The sequence below is a fragment of the Mobula birostris genome, chromosome 24 (genome assembly GCF_030028105.1).
Source record: "Mobula birostris isolate sMobBir1 chromosome 24, sMobBir1.hap1, whole genome shotgun sequence".
Lineage (NCBI taxonomy): Eukaryota > Metazoa > Chordata > Chondrichthyes > Myliobatiformes > Myliobatidae > Mobula > Mobula birostris.
Genome location: NC_092393.1, coordinates 61524883 through 61542758, shown reverse-complemented (window position 1 = coordinate 61542758; position 17876 = coordinate 61524883). Strand labels below are relative to the sequence as shown.

Here is a 17876-nt window from a genome sequence, read left to right as displayed (position 1 = left end):
ACAATGAGAATAGACCTGTAGAAAGATAAATAGTACGAAAGGAGAGTGAAATGTTGAGGTAGTGTTCGTGGACTGTTCAGAAACCTGGTGATGGAGGAGAAGAAGCTGTTCCTAAAATTTGGAGTAAATGTCTTTGGACGCCTGTTCCTCCTCCCCGATTATGGTAATGAGAACAGGGCATTTCCTTCATCCTGAAATAAGCTGCAGAAAGTTGTAAACTCAGTCAGCTCCATCTTGGGCACTGGCCTCTCCGGCATCCAGGACACCTTCAAGGAGCGATGCCTCTAAGAGGTGGCATCCGTCATTAAGGACCCCCATCACCCAGGACAGCCCTCTCCTCGTTACTATCATCAGGGAGGAGGAACAGGAGCCTGGTTTCATGAATAACTTCTTCCCCTCTGCCATCCAATTTCTGAATGGGCAATGAACCCATCAGTATATTTTTTTCCTCTTTTTGCACTACTAATTTAATTTTATATACACCTTAATTCACAGTTTTTAAAATTATATATTACAATGTACTGCTGGAAAACGAAATTCTCTGACATATGCGAGTGATTCTGAGGCATCAGCCTTTAAAACTGTTCTCGATGGTGGAGAGGCTAGTGCCCCGATGAAGCTGGCAGAGTCTACAAACCTCTGCAGCTGTTTCCGATCCTGTGCAATGGTGCCTCCGTACCCATCAGAATGCTGCCTACGGTTACCCGTAGAAATTTGCTGGTGGTCTGTTGTTTGCTGTTCGCTGTCAGTCAAGCTGTGGTGTTGCTACAAAATACTCTGGCTATCGTATTGTAATTGTGGGCTAGGGCAGGTCACCAGGTCTGTTTTTTTGTGTATCACATGTTGTTACTGAAGCTGTGTGGTATTTTTTCATCTGTAGGTATGCAGGATTGGCAAGCCAGAAGGTTTGAAGTCTCACCAGATGGCCAGTTTCTGCTGTTCCTTGGCTCCTCTGGCTATCTGCACCTTCTCTCCTCAAAGGCAAGTGACTGTGGATTGGGTCTGATGCTCGATGGGTCTCTGTAAGCTGGTGTCCAGTCGAGGTGGCTGTGGTGATACTATTTTAATCACTGACTTCAATCCACTCTATACATCTCTGGATAAGTGTGTTGTTTTTAACTTTGTAAAATCAGAATCAGGTTGATCATCACTGGCCACTTTATTAGCTACACCGGTACACCTGCTCGTTAGTGCAAATGTCTAATCAGCCAATCATGTGACAGAAACTCAGTGCATAAAAACATGCAGACATAGAAACTAGGTGCAGGAGTAGGCCATTTGGCCCTTCGAGCCTGCACCGCTATTCAGTATGATCATGGCTGATCATCCAACTCAGAACCCTGTACCAGCCTTCCCTCCAAACCTCCTGATCCCTTTAGCCACAAGGGCCATATCTAACTCCCTCTTAAATATAGCCAATGAACTGGCCTCAACTGTTTCCTGTGGCAGAGAATTCCACAGATTCACCACTCTCTTTGTGAAGAAGTTTTTCCTAATCTCGGTCCTAAAAGGCTTCCCCTTTATCCTCAATCTGTGACTCCTCGTTCTGGACTTCCCCAACATCGGGAACAATCTTCCTGCATCTAGCCTGTCCAATCCCTTTAGGATTTTATATGTTTCAATCAGATCCCCCCTCAATCTTCTAAATTCCAACGAGTATAAGCCTAGGTCATCTAGTCTTTCGTTATATGAAAGTCCTGCCATCCCAGGAATCAATCTGGTGAACCTTCTTTGTACTCCCTCTATGGCAAGGATGTCTTTCCTCAGATTAGGGGATCAAAACTGCACACAATACTCCAGGTGTGGTCTCACCAAGGCCTTGTACAACTGCAGTAGTACCTCCCTGCTCCTGTACTCGAATCCTCTTGCTATAAATGCCAGCATACAATTCGCCTTTTTCACCACCTGCTGTACCTGCATGCCCACTTTCAATGACTGGTGTATAATGACACCCAGGTCTCGTTGCACCTCCCCTTTTCCTAATCGGCCACCATTCAGATAATAATCTGTTTTCCTGTTTTTGCCACCAAAGTGGATAACTTCACATTTATCCACATTAAATTGCATCTGCTATGAATTTGCCCACTCACCTAACCTATCCAAGTCACCCTGCATCCTCTTAGCATCCTCCTCACAGCTAACACGGCCGCCAGCTTCGTGTCATCCGCAAACTTGGAGATGCTGCATTTAATTCCCTCATCCAAGTCATTAATATATATTGTAAACAACTGGGGTCCCAGCACTGAGCCTTGCGGTACCCCACTAGTCACTGCCTGCCATTCTGAAAAGGTCCCGTTTATTCCCACTCTTTGCTTCCTGTCTGCCAATCAATTCTCTATCCACATCAATACCTTACCCCCAATACCGTGTGCTTTAAGTTTGCACACTAATCTCCTGTGTGGGACCTTGTCAAAAGCCTTTTGAAAATCCAAATATACCACATCCACTGGTTCTCCCCTATCCACTCTACTAGATACATCCTCAAAAAATTCTATGAGATTCGTCAGACATGATTTTCCTTTCACAAATCCATGCTGACTTTGTCCGATGATTTCACCGCTTTCCAAATGTGCTGTTATCACATCTTTGATAACTGACTCTAGCAGTTTCCCCACCACCAATGTTAGGCTAACCAGTCTATAATTCCCCGGTTTCTCTCACCCTCCTTTTTTAAAAAGTGGGGTTACATTAGCCACCCTCCAATCCTCAGGAACTAGTCCAGAATCTAAAGTGTTTTGAAAAATTATCACTAATACATCCACTATTTCTTGGGCTACTTCCTTAAGCACTCTGGGATGCAGACCATCTGGTCCTGGGGATTTATCTGCCTTTAATCCCTTCAATTTACCTAACACCTCTTCCCTACCAACATGTATTTCCCTCAGTTCCTCCATCTCACTGGACCCTCTGTCCCCTACTATTTCCGGAAGATTATTTATGTCCTCCTTAGTGAAGACAGAACCAAAGTAATTATTCAATTGGTCTGCCATGTCCTTGCTCCCCATAATCAATTCACCTGTTTCTGTCTGTAGGGGACCTACATTTGTCTTAACCAATCTTTTTCTTTTCACATATCTATAAAAGCTTTTACAGTCAGTTTTTATGTTCCCTGCCAGCTTTCTCTCATAATCTTTTTTCCCCTTCCTAATTAAGCCCTTTGTCCTCCTCTGCTGAACTCTGAATTTCTCCCAGGCCTTAGGTGAGCCACTTTTTCTGGCTAATTTGTATGCTTCTTCTTTGGAATTGATACTATCCCTAATTTCCCTTGTCAGCCACGGGTGCATTACCTTCCTTGAGTTATTCTTTTGCCAAACTGAATAGTCAAGACATTCAGTTGTTTTTCAGACCAAACAGCAGAATGGGGCAGGAATGTGAGCTAAGTGACTTTGACCATGGAATGACTGCTGATCTCCTGGGATTTTCACGTACAACAGACTAAAGTTTACAGAGAATGGTGTGAAAAACAAAAACAAAAAAAATCCAGTGAATGGCAGTCCTGTGGGTGAAAGCACCTCGTTAATGAGAGACTCAGGGGAGAATAGCCAGACTGGTTCAAGCTGACAGGAAGGTGACAGTAACTCAAAGAACCACACACTGTAACAGTGGTGTGCAAAGGGCATCTCTGAACGCACAACATGTCAAACCTTGAATTGGATGGGCTACGGCAGTGGTAAACCATGCCGGCTTCCACTCCTGTACATAATAAAGTGGGCACCGAGTGTGTTGTGAAATGTTGTTTTGTACTAGCAGTACAATGTAATGTAATAGATAAAAATGCTCTATTAAGTTAGAATAGGCAACAAGTAGTGTAAAACTAGAGAGGTGGGTTCATGGGCTGTTGAGAAATCCATGGTAGAGGGGAAGAAGCTGTTGCTAAAGCATTGAGTGTTGTCCTCGTTCAGTGTGGAAATTCAGTCAAAGTGCCAAGTTTGGTGCAGATGTTAGGGTGTGATCAGTAAATGTACAAGAACGGTGAGGTGCTAGTTTGCACCGTGTGAATGGGTGCACTGACATTGAAGCCCTCTGCTGGTCAGGCTCAACCATGGATGTTGTGTCCCAGCTGTCTACCAGATATACAGGCCGGGACAGTACGATGTGGAGAGCAGGCTGTTGCCCATGTAGCAGGCTCCCCTTCTCCACACACCTGATGAATTCAGTGAAGTAGCAGAGACCAGCACAGTCTGGCACCAGTGTCACAGGAGTTGCCAGTCAGCGTTGAACTCAATGTAGGACTGCCTTAGGGACTCCAGCTCTGGATTTTTTTCTTGGGGATTACTCCTGAAGCCTTCTCCATGAGTGGGTATAGCCGCAAGGCAGTGGAAGTTTGAGATCAGAGTTGTCCTCCTCCTAGATGAACTGTCAACCATGGCTGATGAGCCCCCCCCCCACTCCCGCTCAGTGTGACTGGTCGAGCCCTCCCCCCCCCCCCCCGGCTCGGTGCGACTGGTCGAGCCCCCCCCCCCCCACTCCCGCTCAGTGCGACTGGTCGAGCCCCCCCCCCACTCCCGCTCAGCGCGACTGGTCGAGCCCCCCCCCCCCCACTCCCGCTCAGCGCGACTGGTCGAGCCCCCCCCCACTCCCGCTCAGCGCGACTGGTCGAGCCCCCCCCCCCCACTCCCGCTCAGCGCGACTGGTCGAGCCCCCCCCCCCCACTCCCACTCAGCGCGACTGGTCGAGCCCCCCCCCCCACTCCCGCTCAGCGCGACTGGTCGAGCCCCCCCCCCACCCCCCACTCCCGCTCAGCGCGACTGGTTGAGCCCCCCCCCACTCCCGCTCAGTGCGACTGGTTTTAAAGCACTGGTAACCTGCCTTTGCCCCCATCTCCTGTCAGTAGAAACGACTCCGCTGGGCTTGGTAGCTAAGCCACACATGAAGACCAGAGGCTGGACTTGGTTGTTAGAGGCTATTTGAAATAGACAGCATTGGGAGCATTCAGTAGTTGGTGGGTGCTTATCCCCACTACTAACCCCCTCCCCAACACAGCTATAGCAACCTTGTAGTGGTTACTTGGAAAAACTAACCAAAACAGCTGAGAGACTGAGGAGGGACTCAGCACTGTGTCGTACTTCCAGATGACTGAGTTCCAGGTTGAAAAATGTACATTTGATCCTTTATTATGAAACCAGCAAAGATGGGCTATCAAAATTATACTACGAAACTTGCAGAATTAGCAATAACAGAATTAGTGTAATAAGCAGTCGACAAAAATATCCAAGTCCTTACTCAGTCTGTGTCTCCGACTAAACTAACAACACAGAGGGTGAATACGTGAAGATCCTCGTTAACGACAAATTACTGTAACCTGTAATAAAACATGAAACACAAACCACAGTACAGACAGTGAGAAAGTAGATACATAGCTGCTGCAAACCTTAAGGAACTGCACTGACGTTATGCTCTCAATAACTAGGGAGTTGTCATTACTGGAGGTGTTGTAATTAAGCTTCAGCACATCTGTTTTGTATGTTCATTTTATTTCTTTGCTCTGAAGATTACAGGTTTTCCAGTTGGTCTGTCATCTGGCAATTCTACTGCTCAGTCTACAAGCTAATGTCTTATGGTTTTATATTTGACCCATTGAGTCTGCTCTGCCATTCTATCATGGCTGATTTATTTTCCCCCTCAACCATATTCTCAGAATGAGAATTGGGTTTAATATCACCAGCATACCTGGTGAAATTTGCTGTTCTGCTGCAGAAGTACATTGCAATATATAGTGATAAAAACTATAAAATACAATAAGAAGTATATGTGAAAAATAAAACAAGTAGTGCAAAATGAGGCAAAATTTCTGAGGAAGAGTTCATGGTTTCAGTATCCGTTCAGAAATCTGACAGCAGAGGGGAAGAAGCTGTTCCTGAAACATTGAGTGTGTGTCTTCAGGCTTCTGTACCTCCTCCTTAATGGCAGCAATGAGAAGAGGGCATGTCTTGGGTGAAGGGGCTCCTGCCTTCTCCCCTTAACCCTAACCCTTACTAATCAAGAGTCTTTGTTTTAAAGATACCTAATAACTTGGCCTCCACAGCTGTGCATGACAGTGAATTCCACAGATTTACCAGCCTCTGGCTAAAGAAATTCCTCATCTCTGTTCTAAAGAGATGACTTTCTACTCTGAGGTTGTGTCCCCTCTGGTCCATGCTTATGGGTATCTAAATGACAGCAGGTAGTTGATTTGGTTCTTGCCCACTGCAGGGATTTGTTTATCAGGGTGTGTGCTACACAGTAGATGCAGCACGAGGAGGAGCCTGGATAGCTCGTTGATTCCTGGTATTTGTCCAGAACATAAAGGTCAGCTCTGGAATGTGGCTTAATGAGCCCGTTTTGCCAACGGCTACTGTTACATCTACACACCCGTGCAGCTTAGATCTCTACAGCAGGGTCACCTGCAAACTGGAAAATGTACATTTCTCATGTGAACCTCAACATGACCAGCCATACAGCAGGGAATCAGGCCCTTCAGCCCATCATGTTCATGCTAGAGATTGTTCCCCTTGACATTAATCCCATTTTCCCGTACTCAGCCTGTAGCCTTCAGAGCCATAGTGTCTCAGGTGCTCATCTCAATATTATTCAAATACTGTCAGGTATCTGTCTTGGCAAATTCTCCCCACACTTCAAATTCTCCCTCCAATCCTCTCCTAATCTGCATACCTTAACCCTTTGTTATAATGTCATAGAGCACTATAGCACAAAAACTGGCCCCTTGTCCCTTCTAATCAAGGCCTACGCAATCTTCTGCATAGTCCCATGTTTTATCTGCAGTTGTTCCATAGCCCTCTGTATCCCTCTCATCCACGTTCATATCTAGACAATCGAATCTGCATCCACCACTTCTGCTGGTAGCTCATTCCAGGCTTGCACAATGCTCTGAGAGAAGAAATTTCCCTTCACGTTCCCTTTAAATATTTCACTTTTTTTTTGGTGTGTGCCTGTGTGCATGCACGTCTGTGCGTGTGCATCTGCATGTCCGTGCGTACATCCGTGATGATGCATTTTTCATGGCTTTTACAAGGTGCAGAGCGAGAGAGAGAGACTGTGGCGCGCTACTCCTCACACAGACATTTTCACAGTATTTTCCCTTTGTTTTACGAGGTTGAGTTGTGATCTCGACACTCAACCCGGCACGGGTGGAAAGCATACTCGGGGGTGGACCCGACTGGTTTCGAACCCGGGAACCTCCACTCCCGGGTCCGGTGCTGATGTCGTTGCGCCACCAGCCGGCCCTCACCCTTCACTCTTAACCTATGACCTCCAGTTGTAGTCCCACCCAACTTCAGTGGAAAAATCCTGCTTGCCTTTACCCTATCTATACCCCTCATAATTTTGTACATCTCTATCACATCTCCCCCATTCTCCTTCGCTTCAAATCTGCCTTTGTCTTTGACTGCCTCTGCTTAAAGGGAAGAAGTTTGTCATTATGGCAGGTGAATTGAATAAGTATTTTGCATCAGAAAATCACTGTGGAAGACCCCAGCAGTATGGTGGATGTTCCAGGTGTCGGGTCATACGGTGTGTGAAGTTACCATTACTAGGGAGAAGGTTCTTGGGAAACTGAAAGGGTTAAAGGTAGGTAGGTCACCTGCACCAGATGGTGTACATCCCAGAGTTCTGAAAGAGGTGGCTGAAGAGATTGTGGAGGCTTTAGTAATGAACTTTCTAGAATTGCTAGATTCTGGAGTGATTCCGGAAGACTGGAAAATTGCAGATATCACTCCACTGTTCAAGAAGGGAGGAAGGTAGAAGAAAGGAAATTATACACCATTTACTCTGACCTTGATGGTTGGGAAGATGTTGGAGTCTATTGTTAAGGATGAGGTTTCAGGGTACTTGGAGGCACATGATAAAATAGGCCGTAGGCAGCATAGTTTCCTCAAAGGAAAATCTTGACGGACAAATCTGTTGGAATTCTTTAGAAAAAATAACAAGGAGGATAGACAAAGGAGAACTGGTTGATGTTGTGTACTTGGATTTTCAGAACGCCTTTGATAAGGTGACACACATGAGGCTGCTTAACAAGCTATGAGCCCATGGTATTACAGGAAAGATTCTAGTATGGAGAAAGCAGTGGCTGATTGGTAGGAGGCGAGGGGATAAAGGGAGCCTTTTCTGGTTGGCTGCCGGTGACTAGTGGTGTTCCACAGGGGTCTGTGTTATATCTCCTTTTGCAATATATTTCAATGATTTGGATGATGAAATTGATGGCTTTGTTGCAAAGTTAGTGGACAATGCAATGATGGGTGAAGGGGCAGGTAGTTTTTGAGGAAGTAGAGAGGCTGTAGAAGGACTTAGATTAAGAGAATGGGCAAAAAAAAGGCAGATGGAATACAGTGTGGTCATGCACTTTGGTAGAAGAAATGAAGGGGTTGGCTGTTTTTTAAATGGAAAAAAAATACAAAAAACTGAGATGCAGAGAGACTTAGGAGTCCTTGTGCGGGATTCCCTAAAGGTTAATTTGCAGGTTGGGTCTGTGGTAAGGAAGGCAAATGTGATGTTAGCATTCATTTCAAGAGGACTAGAACATAAAAGCAAGGATGTAATGTTGAGACTTTATAAGCACTGGCGAAACCTCACTTGAGTATTGTGAGCAGTTTTGGGCCCCTTATCTTAGAAAGAATGTGCTAGAACTGAAGAGGGTTCAAAAGGAGGTTCATGAAAATGATTCCAGGAATGAGCAGCATATCATATGAAGAGCATTTGGTGGCGCTGGGCCCGTATTCTTCTGGAATTGAGAAGAATGAGGGGTGATCTCATTGAAACCAATCAAAAGGTGAAAGACCTAGATAGAGTGGATGTGGAGAGGATGTTTCCTATAGTGGGAGAGTCCAAGACCAGAGGACGCAGGCTCAGAATAGAAGGACGTCCTTTTAGAATGGAGGTGAGGAGTAATTTCTTTAACCTGAGAGTGGTGAATCTGTGCAATTTGTTGCAACAGGCAGGTGTGGAGGCCAAATCTTTATCAAAGTTCAAAGTAAAATTTATTATCAGAGTATATACATGTCACCACATACAACCCTGAGATTCTTTAACTTAACAAATCTATAGAACAGTAACTGTAAGCAGGATCAATGGACAACAAACTGCATATGCAGATATCAATAAATAGGGAGCGTGAAATAACAAGATAAAGAGTCCTTAAATGAGTATCCCTTGTTGTTCAAAACCCTGATGGATGGCAGGGTAGCGACTGTTTTTGAACCTGCTGGTGTGAGGCCTGAGGCGCTTGTACCTACTACCTGATGGCAGCAGCGAGAAAAGAGCATAGCCTGGGTGGTGAGGGTCTTTGATGATGGATGCTGCTTTTTGACAGCAACATCTCATGTAGGTATGTTCAATGGTTGGGAGGGCTTTACCTGCGATGTAGGGGGCCGAATCCACTACCTTTCCGCTCAAAGGCATTGGTGCTTCCATACCAGACCATAATGCAGCCAGTCTGCACACTCTCCACCAAACATCTATAGAAGTTTGCCAAGGTTTCTGCAGACATACTGAATCTCCACAGACTCCTGAGGATGTAGAGGCACTGTTGTGCTTTCTTTGCAGTTATATTTATATAATGCTCCAGGACAGGTCCTCTAAGATAGTGACACCCAGGAATTTAAAGTTACCAACTCTCTCTACCTCTGATCCTCCAATGATTACTGGGTCATGGACCTCTGGCTTCCCTCTCCTGAAGTCTACAGTTAGTTCCTCGGTCTTACAGACATTGAGTGAGAGGTTGTTGTGATTATACCACTCAGCCAAGTTTTCAATATCCCTCCCGTATGCTGATTTATCACCCCCTTTGATACAACCCACAGCAGTGGTGTCATCAGCACTGGTATATGGTGTTGGAGCTGTACTTAGCCACACGGTCATAGGTGTAAAGTAAGTAGAGCAGGGGGCTAAGTACACATCCCTGCAGTGGTCCTGTGCTGATGGAGGTTGTGGAGGAGATGTTTTTGCAAATCCATACTGCCTGGGGCCTACAAGTGAGGAAATTCAGGATCCAATTGCACAAGGGGGTATGGAGGCCCAGGTCTTGGAGTTTACTGATTACTTTATGTATATTTAAGGCAGAGGTTGATAAGATTCTTGATTGGTCAGGGTATAGAGGGATACGGGTGTGGGGGGAAGGCAGGAGACTGGGGCTGAGGAAAATGGATCAGCCATGAAGAAATGGTGGAGCAGACTTGATGGGCCAAATGGCCTAATTCTGCTCCTATATTGTATGGTCTTATAGATAGATATACTTCATTGATCCTGAGGGAAATTGAGTTTCGTTACAGCTGCACCAACCAAGAATAGTACATAAATATAGAAATACAAAAACCACAAACGATCGAACAACAATATGCAAACTATGCCAGATGGAAATAAGTCCAGGACCAGCCTATTCGCTCAGGGTGTCTGACCCTCCACGGGAGGAGCTGCAAAGTTTGATGGCCACAGGCAGGAACAACCTCCCTTGCCACCCAGTGTTGTATCTCAGTGGAATATGGCCGGAGTCCAACAGCAAAAAGTTCAATATCTGGTCTACAAACACGTTCCTCGATCGTAATATATGTATCCCTTGTTACTTCTGAGTATTTCACTTAGATCTTCCCTTTGGCCACTCTCCCAAAATCTGTGGACTCACTTGTTCTTGATATTTATTGCTTATTTATTTTGTTACTTTTTTTCTTTTTTTTTCTATATTTGCAGTTTTGTCTTTTGCACATCAGTTGTTTGTCTTTGTGTGTGGATTTTCACTGATTCTATTGCGTCTCTTTGTATTTACTGTGAATGCCTGCAAGAAAATGAATCTCGGTGGTGATGGATATAGTTTGATAATAAATTTACTCTGAATGTACTCTAACCCATCCCTGGAGACACGGGAGACTGCAGATACTGGAATGTGGAGCAATTCTGTTCTGTAGGTCATCTGGCCACCGGACATCGCATTTTCCCACGAGGGACTTTGCTGCCACTTTGTGCACATTCACCAATGTAGGATCGGATGGAAGTAGAAAAAACCTGCAGATACTGGAAAAAAAGAAATTAAAATAGAAAATGTTGTACCTGCCATGTCAGGCAGCTTCTGTGGGGAGAAAAACAGGGTTAATGCTGATTAGAACCCAGTGCAGAGCTAGATTCCCATCAGAAACAGGAGAGTCTACAAATACTGGAGGAACTCAGCAGGTCAGGCAGCATCTGTGGAGGGGAATAAACAGTCGACGTTTCAGGCTGAGACCCTTCATCAGGGCTCGAAGGGAAGGGGACAGAAACCAGAACAAGAAGGAGGGCGAGGGGAAGTACAATCTGTGAGGTGATAGGTGAGACCAGGTGAGGGGGAAGCTGGGAGGGAGGATGAAGTAAGAACCTGGGAGGTGACAGGTGGAAGAGGTAAAGGGCTGAAGAAGAAGAATCTGATAGGAGAGGAGAGTGGACCATGAGAAAAGGGAAGTGGAGGGGTAAACCAGAGAGAGGTGAATGAGAGGGGAACCAGAATGGGGAATGGAAAAAGGGAGGAGTGGGGTTATCACCATAGGTTAAAAAAATCAATATTCATACTGTCATGTTGCCCCCCCCCCCCCCCATTCATTCCTTGGTGAATTCCTATCAGGATGACTAGCTCAATGGGATTGTTCCCTTCCACTGATGATTATATGTTTGGGGGGGGGGGGGGGGGAGAGAGAGGAGATGACAATTAGTACCAGGAAATTCTTCACTGTCTAACCGTCTGTCTGTTCCTCCTGTAGACTAATGAGTTTGTGGGTAGTATGAAGGTCAATGGCCTGGCAGTTGGTGCTGCCTTCTCTCCGGATGGCAGCACAGTCTACACAAACTCAGGTGAGCAGCTCTGATGTTGTACAGGAAATAGTGGGGTGAGGAACAGGCATTGGATGAGTATCTGGAGACTGGGATTGGCTCTGATCTGTCTAACAAGCAAATGTGCCCTTACTAATCATAAACCTATCAACCTCTGCCATAAATATACCCGATGACTTGGCCTCCACAGCCGTCTGTGGCAATGAATTCCACAGATTCACCACCCTGCGGATAAAGGAATTCCTCCTCTTTCAACAGGAAGTCCTTGTACTCTGGGGCTGTGCCCTCTGGTCCTAGACTCTTCCATCCTCTCCATGTTCACTTTATCTAGACCAGGGGTTCCCAACTTTTTTTTTTAAATGCCATGGACCCTTACTATTAACCCAAGGGTGCATGGACCCCACGTTGGAAACCCCGATATAGACCTTTGTTGAGACTGCTTAATTTAATTGGTCAGAATTCACCCAGACTGTTAAGGGTTACGTTTGCTGTGTGTGTTACGTGTTATGTTGTATGTTATTACATTTTGGACTGGATTTTTTTCGGATATATATACGTCTCCATTTGTTTGTGAGGCAAAAAATAAAGTCTACGTTAGAAGGAATTACACTCGTGTTGATTTTTGTCAGCACTCCTACACCTTTCATTATTCGATAGAATCAGAATTAGGTTTATCATTGCTGACAGATGTTGTGAAATTAGTTGTTTTGTGGCAGCAGTACAGTGCAATACATAAACATTACAAAGTACAATAACAAATATCGAATCATAACTATGCGTGAAGTGAGCTGATGTTCATGGGTAATTCATGACAGCAGAAGGGACGATGTTCCTAAAATGTGGAGTCTGTGTCTACAGTATAAATGTCTTGCAGTTATTTACAGGGGGGGAAAAAACAATAAAACTTATGAAAAACTGCACATAAACAGACAAAGCCTGACAAACAACCAATGTGCAATAGAAACACTGTACAAATAAATAAAAACAATAATACTGAGCACGAGTTGTAAAGAGTCCTTGAAAGTGAGTCAGTAGATGATGGAATCAGTTTGGAGTTGTGCTGATTGTATACAGTACGTAACTGAATCTGGCTGCTGTGTTTTCACTTAATACTCCAGATGAAGGAGATGTTTATGTCTGGGACGTGAAGAGCAGGAGGTGTCTGAACAGGTTCACAGATGAGGGCTGTTTGAAGGGGATATGCATTGCCATTTCTCGGAACGGGCAGTACCTCGCCTGCGGGTAAGTGAATACTGGTCTTCTACGTGATTCCCTCTGATTGGGATCCCAGCACATTGAGGCCAAGGGTGACCGTGTGGCTGCTTTACCTCGAGGGCTGTACGTCCGTCTATCTTGGGGTCCCCTATGATCCAGAGTGGCTCCATGCTGAGAGGACACATTGAAAGCCAAGCCCTGGGTGACGGGGAAGGGGAGGGGCAGGTCCTGTGACTCAGTGTGGGTTTTGAGTTGGGGCTCGGAGTCGTGGCCTTTCCCGGAGTCTCAGGTGAGACTGAGAGTGATGGGGAGGAAGGAGTTGTGTACATGTTAGGGGTAGAGGAGACATTGGGAACTCGCAGATCCACCTGGTGGAGAGTGTGAGACACAGTGAGAGCTGGACCTGAGAAAGGGGATGTCTGCTCATGGCTGTTTGCACTATTGTCTTATAAATTGTTGGTTGCTATTGTGTTGTCTGTTATGGTATTGTCCTGTGTTTCAATCCTGACACTGATGCACAATCAGTTGTACGTTTCACATACTGGCAGTAAAGTGGTGCTGATTCTGATAAAGATTAGTTTTGAACAGTGAAATACATCATTTGTGCCAACGGCCATCACAGTTCGAGGTGCTGGGGACAGCCCACAAGTGTCACCACGTTGCTGGTGTCAGAATCACTTACTAACCATAAACTGTACGTATTTGGAACGCGTGGGGAAAATATAGCATCCGGGGGAACCCACAGAGTCCCGGGGAGAGCGTGCAGACAGTGGCAGGAAATGAATCACCATCACTGGGACTGTAGATTGTTTGCTAACCACTACGCTACCACACTGCTCTGACCATCCCCCTCTGGCAGCATGGTAATTGGCTCTTCAGAGATTTTGTTCTGAATTTACTAGACAAATTGCTGTATTGTTTGTGGATTTTTGCTGTTTGTCTAGAGAGTTGGAATTCCCTTGGGTGTGAACCCTGGGCAACCACAGACCACTCAACAAATAATTCTAAGCTGCTTTGAGAGGATTAGAAAACCAGGCTAGTAATCCTCCTCTGATCTTAGATGGATCCATTTCAATTGTGTTTATTGCTTTCAGCTCTTTGAGTGAATTTATCTGTGTGAGGATTACAAAACAGCAGTCACTAGAAATGCTGGAAAGCTCCCTCTTCCTGGCATTTCCCTCCCTCCTTCCCACCCTCCCAGTATGAGCTTGGATTTTATTTTGCTTCTGCCTTTCATCCACTTTTCCTAACTTGGTATAATTGCTTGACCTTTAAGACCGTAAGATATTAGAAGCAGAATTAGACCATTTGACCTATAGAGTCTGCTCTGCCATTTGATCAAGACTGATTCATTTTCCCCCTCAACCCTATTCGCCTGCCTTTTCCCTGTAATCTTTGACACCATGAATAACCAACCTCCACTTTAAATATGCCCAATAACTTTGCCTTCACAGCCATCTGTGGCAACAAATTCCACAGATTCACCACCATGCAGAAATTCCTCCTCATCTCTGTTCTAAAGGTTTATCCTTGAATTGTGAGTCTGTGCCCTCTAGTCCTAGACTCTTCCAATAATGGAAGCATTCTCTCCAAGTCCACTCTATCTAGGTCTTTTAATTTCAATGAGATTCCCTTCTCTTATTTTGAAACTCCAACAAGTACAAACCAGAGCCAGTTAACTCTTTCATTCCCTTGGTTGATAGCCAAGTTATTGCACGATTTGAATATAATCCTGTCTGTTCAAAAGTATGTGAAGCATACTGCAGGATTCTTCAGTATTATCCTAACGCCACACTGGGTGCCACTTCACTAACTGACACCTAGCGTAACGTGGATCGATGGTTCTACACCGGAGGGTGTTGGGAGCATGGATTGCTCAGATTGGTGAACACCTTCGTTATATACTTTCTTGTACCCTGTATTCTTCTATGCAGAAACTAGTAACAATATTGAAAGTGAACACCTTCATTGGTACTGTACATGGGAAGTTAAACTAATTGGGTTAGGTTTATCTCCAGCATCCAGTGAATGGAAGGTCTCTGTTCATTCAAGGATCAAGGTTTAACTTTATTCACTGTATATATTTGCATCCAGCTGTGTGCATCATTAGGGACCCCCGCCACTCAGGACATGCTCTCTTCTCACTGCTGCCAGCAGGGGGAAGGCTCAGGAAACTCAGCACCCACACCCTCCAGTTCAAGGGCAGTTATTACCCCTCAGCCGTCCGGCTCTTCAACCAATGGGGATAATGCCACTTGCCCCATCACTGAACTGTTCCCACAACCGATGGACTCACTTTCAAGGACTCTTCATCTCGTGTTCTCAATATTTATTTATTATTTCTTTCTCTTTGTATTTGTGCAGTCTGTTGCCTTTTGCACACTGGTTGTTTGTCTGTCCTTTTGGAAGCAGTATTTCATTAATTCTATTGTGCATCTTGGATTTACTGTGTATGCCTGCAAAACAAATATCAGGGTTATATCAGGTGCCATTTCTGTACTTTGGAATTAAATTTACTTTGAACTTAGTGTTAAGAATTTGCTGTGGTGTGCTGGCCTGGGTATGACATCCATCAAGAACAACACAATGTGATGAGGAAAGGTTGACCAGATTCGGACTTCATTCCCTGGAGCGCAGGAGAATGAGGGGAGATTTGACAGAGTTGCCAGTGGAAGTGGTGGATGCAGGTTAGAAGTTTGAATAAATACATGGGTGGGAGGGGAATGGAGGGTCAGTGGGTCTAGGCAGAAGAATCAGCATGGACTAGATGGGCCAAAGGGCCTGTTTCTGTGCTGTAGTTCTCTATGCAACAATTAAAAATAATTATATAAAAATAAAGTTTGAGATTAAAGTACGGATATGGAATAAACTGAACAAACACATAAATCCCAGCATATGTTTACAAGGGAAAGAACATTATAAGAAATGGTGTAAAATGTTTGCAGTGTAATGATGGGGGATATAGATAGAGGGGGTGGTTGATCAGATTAGTTGGTGGCAGATGAGGTGAAGTTTTTGTTTTAAAAGCCCTATAGAACAAATGATTTCCAGAAGGGAGCTTTTGGAAAAGGCAGAATTTTGCTTTTTGGAAAATGCGTGGAATTTGCTCATCTTTTGTGGAATCATGCCAGTTGTGAATTGTGTCACTATCTTTGCATGTCCATAAGGTAATCTATTTTAAAAGTGTTTATTTGTATTGTGAGCATTTAGTTAGCTTGTTGACCGTTCCATCTGAGTGGCCCAGTGCTCTGGGGCAATTTGGATCACACTCCCCATTCTACTGAATAATTACATTCCTCTTGTTTTCTGTGACAGGTGCAGTTCTGGAATTGTGAATGTGTACTCACGAGACAGCCTGAACCAATCCAGCCCTAAGCCCGTTAAATCCATCACGAACTTAGTTACTGCCGTTTCATCAATGGCCTTCAACCCAACCACAGAGATCTTGGCAATTGCTTCAAAGGACACAGATGATGCAGTCAAGTTGGTGAGTGTAACTTGTGTAGTGTGCAAAGGAGGAACTAATATTGGTGGCTTGTCCCTTCGCTACCTTGGATAGAGCATTACAGCACAGTTCTAGTGCAGTCACCCGATGTCTCCTGAGGGGTTGTCTGTCGGTGGGTCCTTGGGAGGCTGTAGAGGCTGATATGGGATCCACACGTTTTGGTGCAGTGTGGGCCACAGTAACTGGTGGCTGTGGTTTGGCTGTTCAGTCTCTCTTTTCACCGCTCCCGCGTGCTCTCTGCGGCACAACGAAGGTCATTCTCATGTAACGCAGCTCCCTCTGCAACAGATTTCCTCCATGTGACCAGGTGTATCTGTTGAATGCAATGTTTTCCCAGTTTTTACATGTAATGTGGAATCTCTTCAGGCTGATTTTGAGGTTATTTTTGAAGCATTTCCTTTGCCCACCAGGAGCTCACTGACCTTCCTTCAACTGGGAGTAAAGGATCTGTTTGGAGAGACACGAGTTAGGCATCTAGATGACACGACTGATCTGTCGGAGGTGGTATCGATTTATCATGTTGCACGAACCTTAAAACCACGCTCTCTTGTATTAACCATTTCCACCATGGGAAAAAAGTCTCTGGCTGTCCATTTTGCCTCTATGCCTTTTATCTTCTTGTACAGCTCTTTCAAGTTGCCTCTCATCCTTCATTCCAAAGACAAAAGCCCTAGCTTACTCAACCTGTTCTCATAAGGCATATTCTCTAATCAAGGCAATATCCTGATAAATACTCTGCACCCTCTTAAAGCTTCCACATCCTTCCTATAATGAGGTGAAGAGAACTGAACACAATACTCTGTGGTCTAACCAGGATTTTATAGAGGTACAACATTACCCTGCATCCTGTGGCAACTCAGTGCACTATTCCTGTATCAGTAATCTGATCTATAAGCATCAGACACCATGGAGCTCATTCAGGATGTACCACAGAGAGCATTCTGACTGGTTGCATCACAGTCTGGGACGGAGGAGTCAATGCACAGTCCTCCCCACCATCAAAAGGCGATGCCTCAAAAAGATTGGCATCATCATTAAGGATGCCCATCATCCAGAACATTGTCTTCTGATTGCTACCATCGGAGAGGAGGTACAGGGGCCTGGAGAGACGCACTCAATGTCTTAGGATCAACTTCTTCCGCTCCAGCATCAGATTTCTGAACAAATAATGAACCCAAGAACACTACCTCACTATTTTTGCTCTCCTTTGCACTTTACATACTTTATTTACCATAGCTTCTAGTAATTTTAATGTCTTGCTCAGTGCTGCTGGAAAACAACAAATTTCATGACTGATTCTATGCGGAGCAGTAGTTGAGATGCCTAGTAGGATTTCATTTATACAAACTTAGAAAGATGGCTAAACACC

General features: G+C 44.9%; 1 protein-coding gene across 2 annotated transcripts in view; it reads left to right on the top strand.

The window, feature by feature from the left end:
* utp18 (UTP18 small subunit processome component) overlaps window positions 1-17876 on the top strand; it is a 55204-nt gene that overhangs the window by 27265 nt on the left and 10063 nt on the right. For both annotated transcript variants that reach the window (XM_072242711.1, XM_072242710.1), the window contains exons 8-11: window positions 881-981; window positions 11718-11808; window positions 12906-13029; window positions 16318-16489. In XM_072242711.1, the coding sequence (XP_072098812.1) occupies window positions 881-981; window positions 11718-11808; window positions 12906-13029; window positions 16318-16489 (488 nt within the window). The remainder of the gene's footprint in view (window positions 1-880; window positions 982-11717; window positions 11809-12905; window positions 13030-16317; window positions 16490-17876) is intronic.